At 50.7% G+C, this 7,154-nt stretch overlaps 1 protein-coding gene and 1 pseudogene across 1 annotated transcript; both read right to left on the bottom strand.

Annotated features, from left to right (window-relative positions):
• Positions 1 to 10: 10 nt before the first annotated feature.
• On the bottom strand, positions 11 to 4,918 carry LOC114828018 (uncharacterized; annotated as a pseudogene).
• Positions 4,919 to 5,858: 940 nt separating this feature from the next.
• Positions 5,859 to 6,743, bottom strand: LOC108863723 (uncharacterized). Its single transcript, XM_018638242.1, has one exon. The coding sequence runs from the start codon at positions 6,741 to 6,743 to the stop codon at positions 5,859 to 5,861; it is 885 nt and encodes a 294-aa protein (XP_018493758.1).
• Between the last annotated feature and the right edge of the window lie 411 nt (positions 6,744 to 7,154).

The following is a 7,154-nucleotide window of genomic DNA, read 5'->3' as shown; positions in this document are numbered from 1 at the left end:
TTAGGTAAGGGAGGTATTCCCTGAGAAATCGTCGCCAAAACGAATTCAAAATTGACTGCTGGTGCCTCCAGCGAGCTGAAAGGACTGCCGCACCCGTGGCTGTTGGCGAGATTGGATTGTTTCGCGTGTCTGGAAGTATCACTCTCGCTGGTTTCCCGAAAATGAGATCCATAGACGTGAGAGCTTCCGGTTCGTCTGGATCGAGGGAAACCACCGTCAATGGTCTTTGGTTCACCATATTTTCGATGTCGGAAAGGATGGTTGCCAGCTCGCCAAACTTTGGAACGTTCGTACCCAGAACTTCGCGTAAAGGTCGTTTAACAGTCTGAACCAGGCGTTCATACCAGCCGCCATGCCATGGACTACGTTCTGTCATGAACTCCCAACGGATGTCGAATTTTGCCAGAGCTTCCTGCACGTTTTTGGACTTGATGTGAGACCTGATCAGAGCAATCTCTTTCTCGGCACGTTTGAACGTGAGAGCGTTGTCTTATATGATTTTCACGATGAATGGGAACCGATTGAAGAACCTCCTCAGCGCCAACAAAAATTTCACGTAGGTAGTGTCATGACACTACCGTCAGTGGACGTGAAACGCCTTCAACTGAAAACAAAACCCTCAATTATCTATGTCCTATTCTATTCCTATTCTACTTCAACACAATCATTTTACAAATATTATCGAATATTGTTGGTGATAGATGTTTATCAAATCTCCTATTCAATTATTCCGGTGAGGTTCACCTCCTCAAACTCTTCCTCGCAGCCCGTGGTTTCGAACCAAGTTTGAAGTTCTCTTGTCTCCGTGTCGGTTATTGCGGCAAGCATTGTGTTTGATGTTGACGAGAGTTGTCGCACTCCTTTATAGTCGCGAATCTGCAGATTTCGGTTGATAACGGCCTGTCCTTCTTTGTCATCGAATTTCCCCACGAACTCCGACCAAACACCGACATTGATCATCCTCATGCTCTTATCTAACACTGTTATAATTTGTTTTTGCCGACTCGTTCCATCGTGACAGGTGAACGATTGCGGGGGCCCCACGTCGAAGATCACGACTCGGATATCAATCACCGAATTCGCCGGCTTAGTGGCAAGATCGCTCAGGATCGTAGTTAGGGATTGGATCTCCGGTAAATCGTCTCCTGCGATCGGAACGATTTTGCTCAACTGGAAGATGAGTTCGCATTTTCAATCATGATTCGTATGATGGATATATGTGCGTTATTTCTCACTCATGGGTCATTGTACCTTTGTCATTTGGAGCTCGCATGCGTGGTCAGTCATTTTAAATGTGATTGGCTGCTTTTACATGAACGCGGTGATTTTGATGCAGCTACCCACTGTGATCTTTTCATAGATTTCCTCTGCGGCATTCCCTGATGAAATCACATTGATGTCTCCGCTCATGTCGCTCAGGACGAAATTGAAGAGTTTTCCGGTGTCTGTCCCTTTGGTCCAGACTTTTATCGGTGTCTTCGATTTGATGCGCCCTTGAATTTGTCCGCCCCCTTTACCCAGTGTAAAGAGATGTTGATTTTACACATTGAGATGGTTGATGATCGGGTGATCGCAGCATAAATTAATAGCCGTCAACGAGTACTGCGTTGTTGAAAACATGTAGGTTTCCTTCGAAGTTTCGTGGGATTGAACTCGAAGGAAGAACAATCACACGGGAGATGGTTATTTAAAAAACGATGTGCGTATACATGACCATCCGGCTGTCTCCCATATCTTTTCTTCCGAAATAAAACCTTTTTCGAACCCTTAGGTACTGACCAGCTAGTGGACGAAGGGTCATGAACCGAACTTTATTTTGCTCGTCGAATCACTGTCGAAAATGGACGTTGAAGGACGCTAGAGGCATATTTATAGAGTAAACGCGCTGTTTTTTAGTACCTCGGAAATTCGAATGGTAGACACCTTGGACAATCTCAGTTCCAATTCATATTCGAATACGAGATTCACCCGTAAATTGTCTATCGGTCAACACTATCGTGAACAAATTCTGTGCTCATCTAAGCAGGTTCTAGCCTTCCAAAAGCGGCGTTAAATCGTTACATGAAGGACGAAGTACATTGAACGCGCCCCCCAAGACGAGATTAAAGACGTTTCACGTCAAAACTGGTAGCACGAGAGATCGGGCACCAGTTCCAGGTGGATTGCTCTCGTCGATGAACAGACAAAGAGGCAAATGTAACTTTTCGATTTCGAATTTCCCTCTGTCTTAACGGAAATGGGGCCTGCAAAGTCGGCGCCAACTATCCTGAAAGCTGCGTCGGACCCGATGCGGAATTCTGGCAGCGGAGGTGTGACCTCCTCGGCGCGTTTGGCGTTGAACTTGAGACAAACCTTACAGCCTTTGATTGTACTCCTGGCTAGTCTGCGAGCTCCCAATATTAGTACCCTCGTGCGGAGATGATGCAGGATTAGGTTGACCCCTCCTGAATGATTACAGAGAGCACAGTGAACCCACAAGATGTAGAGGGACACCGCCGGATCTGAACCGGGCAATATAATCGGGTACTTTTGATCGAATGAAAGCTCGCTGGAGCGCTCGAGACGGGACCGACACCGGATGAGTCCGCTATCGTCTATGAACGGTCTTAGTTGGAACAGCCTGCTCGTCTTCGAAACGTTCGAGAGACCATTCTGAAGCTCGCTTTCGAAGTGGACTTCTTGAATATTACGGAAAAGCCGTAACTGTGTCTCCGCGAACTCTTCTGAGGACACGTGAGGTGCCGTTTCAATGGCCCATTTCCGGGTCCGGTTAACGAAACGGATTACAGAAGCCAGTGACCTCACTAGCTTCGACCATGACGAAAATCGTACCGCGTCGATGATCATTTGCGGTGGAATCTGCGTGCTCGCAAGAGCAACAATTTTCTTTTCTTCCGAAAGGTTTTCCGGATGGCTCGGATTGCTGAGGATATGTTCGAAATCCGTAGGGAACGGGTTTGTCAGGAAAGGAGGTCCCGAAAGCCAGATCGAAAGCGTGTCCGGTCGGATAAGGGTGTGCCTCTGCTTAGTATGTCCGCAGGATTGAGCTCTGACGGGATGTACTTCCAGTCCCTCGGACTGGTCCTCGATCGAATTTCCGAAACTCTGTTTGCCACGAAAGGCTTCCATCGGTCTGCCTCGCTGCGGCACCAACCTAGAACGGCGGCGTTGTCGCAGTGGAAGGTCGATCCGTCGAAATCGAGCGTGGACGAACGGATGATTTTCTCGTGTAGTCGAACACCGATCAATGCTGCTAATAGCTCTAGCCTGTGGATGTTTAGATTACCCTTCAGGGGCGCGACCCTCGATTTAGCGATGAGGAAGGAAACCCTGACTGAGGAATCCTCGCGGATCTCCTTTGAGTAGATTACTGCGCCGTACGCGGACATGCTGGCGTCGGAGAACACGTGTGCCTCTCTGCGGCGGACCGGAGCGTCACTGGAGATGCATCTTCGGATTCTCACTGAGGACGTCGCCTCGACCGAGTCGCGGAAGCCCTCAAATGTCTCTCGATGCGGACCCGTGAGGGGTTCGTCCCAGTCTAATCTTACTGCCCAGAGACTCTGGAGTAAGGTTTTGGCGTTGATGACAACCGGTGAAAGCACCCCAAGCGGGTCGAATATTTGCGATAAAGCTTTCTAGAGGGATCTCTTCGTCGGAAGACCCGTATTCAATTGCATCGAGGCGTTCTCGGTGAAAACGCCCAATTCATCGTCAGCCTGGTTCCATAACAAACCGAGGAGCTTGTATCTAGAATCCGCGAAGGAAACGCTCGCTTCTGTGAATCTCTCGACCATGAAAGTTCCCAGCTTTTGCGAACTGGTAGCCCACTTGCGTAACGGAAAACACCCGCTCGCGAAAATTTGGTTGATCGTTTCGACTCGGTATTTGCCCTCGTCTACCGACGCCGATCCCGAGAAAATGTCGTCGACGTAAAAATGTTCCTTTACCTTGTTCAACCAATCGGCGTCTGCTGGCCGACCGCGGATCTCGGATTCGAGGTGGTAACTCAGCCCTGCACAGTGGAGCCACGGGGAGCACACGAGCCCAAAATCGAGTGTCGTAGCCCAAAACTCTCTGATAGGAGCGCTTGGATCCTCCGATATACCTAGCGGCCACAGGAACCTCAAGAATGTTCGCTGTGAAGGGTTAATTTGGAACTGAAGGAACGCCTTCTCAACGTCGCAGACGATTGCAACTCGCTGGGACCGGAAGAACATGAATACCTTGATGAGGCATGGAAGTAAGGATGGACCTTGGTGGAGGACGTCGTTAAGGGACGCCTCGTCTCTGCTACGGGCCCCGCATCCTTCACGACGCGGACGCGTGGAGGAAGCGGTTGTGAGGAACATGACTTTTTCGCTACGGCCAGAATTGGTAAATAATGTGCGGGTTGGTCACGTAAGCGCACCGGTGCTGCTTCAGCGCGGCCTTTCGCTAGATACTCCGCGATCTCTTTGTCAACTGCTGCGATGAGCTCTCTCTTGTTACGGTTGGACTGCAAAAAATGGAAGAGGCGGCTCCGTGCCAACTTCTGATTGTCACCGAGAGCCTCAATGTTTTGCTTGAAAGGTAAAGTCACCGTATACCGTCCGTTGGGAGATCTCTTAACCGAATCTCGGAAGAACTGGTCCAGAAGTCGATCAGTATCCTTCTGCTCTTCGTCGGGTCTAATACCGAGAAGTTCGAGATCCCACAAGGCCTTCAAGTCGGGTGGTAGGTGTGGCTCTTTATCTGTAACATGTTCGGGAAGCTCCGTAAACGAGCAGATGTGTGCCGAATAGATCGACAAGAGAGAGTTTGCCACGTGATCCGGTGAGGGCTCAACATCCAGGCCGTTGAACACCCAGCCGAAGATGCAACTAGTTGCGACGATGTTTTCGAACTCGTGTGAGATCTTAAGCCTCAGGGAAGCCATGACGTCCGCCCCGAGAAGTACGTCGACTGACCTTGGGAGGGCCGGATCGTCGGAGTCCGCTACCGGTGACAGACCGAATGTGTTTCTCGCCGTCGGCAAGGATCCCTTCGTGATCTCGGGCAACTGCGTGCAAATAACCTCGACGGAATCGTCCGAAAATCTGCTTTTCAAAGCGATTTTGTGCAGATTGCACTGTTGAATCTGGGACACTGACCCGCCTACTGTCAACAATCTCAACCATACGGAGCTAATTGGAATGGATCCGATTCTGTTGACTAAAGCGGTTGAGACGTACGTACGCTGGGAACCCTGGTCGATCAGTACCCTACAGATGGAAGAGGTCGTATCGGAACGCGCGTGTACGTGGGCTGTCTGCAAGATGAAAGGACCGTCGGGGCCCCCGTGGCAACCCTCACCCGCATGCAACGTGGCTGAGTCTCGGGAGGGCCCCAAGTCCCTAGAGGGTTTAGGACACATGACAATGTAGTGACGTCTACCGCAGTTTGGACACTTCGGAGCTCTTCGCCTGCAATTTGCAACCAGGTGGTTCCTCTGTAAGCACCTGGAGCATGCGTTATGTTGTTCGATAAGAGATCTCCGCTCGTCCATCGTGAACGGTTTCCTACATTTGTAGCTAAAGTGATCTTCTCCGCAGAATATACATGAGTGGTCTGCAGTATTCGTTGCGGATGCCAAGAAACTTGAATTATCCACTTGAGCCTCGCCCTGCCCGGGGGGCGGAATTGTTTCTTGGGTTGGAAACGCGCCGGCTTCGACTCTGACTTAGAATGGCTAACAGCCGCTCTCTCAGACTCGGCGATTCGATTCAAAAAATTCATGAGGTGTTCCAGGTCGCTCACCTCATTTTCGGCGTGTGCTGGGTGGTCCAGAGTCCAAAGCGCGAACTGTTCTCTGCGATGTTCTGGCAATGCCTCGCGGATCACGGTGAACAGAGTGATCGATAAACCGGAGTACGAGTTGCCCCCCCCCCGATCAGGGCTTTGAGATTCTGGGAGATTTGAGATACAAAATGGTTCAACTTATCGTTCCGAAAGCCGTCTCTTTGCTTGCAGATCCCGATGATAGACAAAATATGTTGAGCGTTGGCATCTGACTGTTTTCCGAAACGATCCTTGAGCGTTGTCTTTGCTATGCCGTAACTTGATTCCTCCCAGCCTAGCTCCGAAACCGCCGCTGCCGCCTGGCCTCGAAGAGAGAGTTTTAGTAGACGGAATTTCTCCGTGAGCGGCAGCGGTTTGGAGTCAACCAGGTATTCGAAATGCTGCCACCAATCACGGAAGCGTTTCACGTCGCCGAAGAATTTGGGAATATCCGCGGGGGTTGGTGCCTGCTGTATGAATGCTATCTGCTGGTGTCCTTGATCCTGGTTCCGATCGGCGCATCGGCTCGTGGACGGAATCGACTGGGATTGCGCCTTCGCCGCTTTCACTTCGTCTGCAGCTCTCACTAGTTCCCGGAGATCCAGTAGGGCGACCTCGGCTGCGTGTCGGTAATTGATTTGTTTCTCGAGGGACGCGGTGAGACGCTCGGGTTGTAGCGTCGCCGCTAAGGGCATGAGAATTCTATCCATTTCCTCGATCTGACTGTGCAAGCCCTCGATTTTAGCTATGTGAACCAGCGCCTCTCGCCGGGCTGGGTCGCTCGGCACGTACTGCCTCACGAACTCATCGGCCGATTTGCACGCCTTCGTGAGGAAGCTGCGAAGTGTAGTTCGCTGCTTGTGGCTTCGGTTGAAGTTTTCGCACTCTTCTTTAGTGGGTGGGCGCGGGCCTCCGTCGGGTGGCTCGTCGATATCCTGACTCATCATGGTTCACTTTGGGATTCGGGACCGGGAAGTTTCCGTTGGACGAATTCGGTTGGATTCGTGAAGTTTTGAACGTCGAGTTCAACCAAGTCGACGCCGCACAGTGGTCAAAAATCAATTCCTAGGTGGACAAAATTATTTCGATGTTTTTTTCGATAGAGTTCCGTTTCCCGAATGAGGCCTGAGACTCGGAAAGGGTTTCCGGCCTCCAGCTCGCCCGCGGCGACGATATTTGAGGTCTTGAGGACGTTGTTCATTGAAATATCCCACCAACTTTATGCATGCAGATTTGAGAGAGACGAATGCTCTACGACTTGTTTCCTGCTTGACTTCCAACTTCCTACAGAAGTAGACCGCGCCAGCTTGCCCGTGAGTCAGACTCGGAACATCGTCTGCTGGCGCTCAAGAGAT

This window comes from Galendromus occidentalis, unplaced genomic scaffold, assembly GCF_000255335.2.
Source record: "Galendromus occidentalis unplaced genomic scaffold, Mocc_1.1 scf7180000076769, whole genome shotgun sequence".
NCBI lineage: Eukaryota > Metazoa > Arthropoda > Arachnida > Mesostigmata > Phytoseiidae > Galendromus > Galendromus occidentalis.
This window is presented reverse-complemented; position numbering and strand designations above follow the sequence as displayed.

What these genes read in the sequence shown, in the direction of transcription:
- LOC108863723 (XM_018638242.1), bottom strand. Translation starts at nt 6,743, where the DNA reads ATGAGTCAGGATATCGACGAGCCACCCGACGGAGGCCCGCGCCCACCC.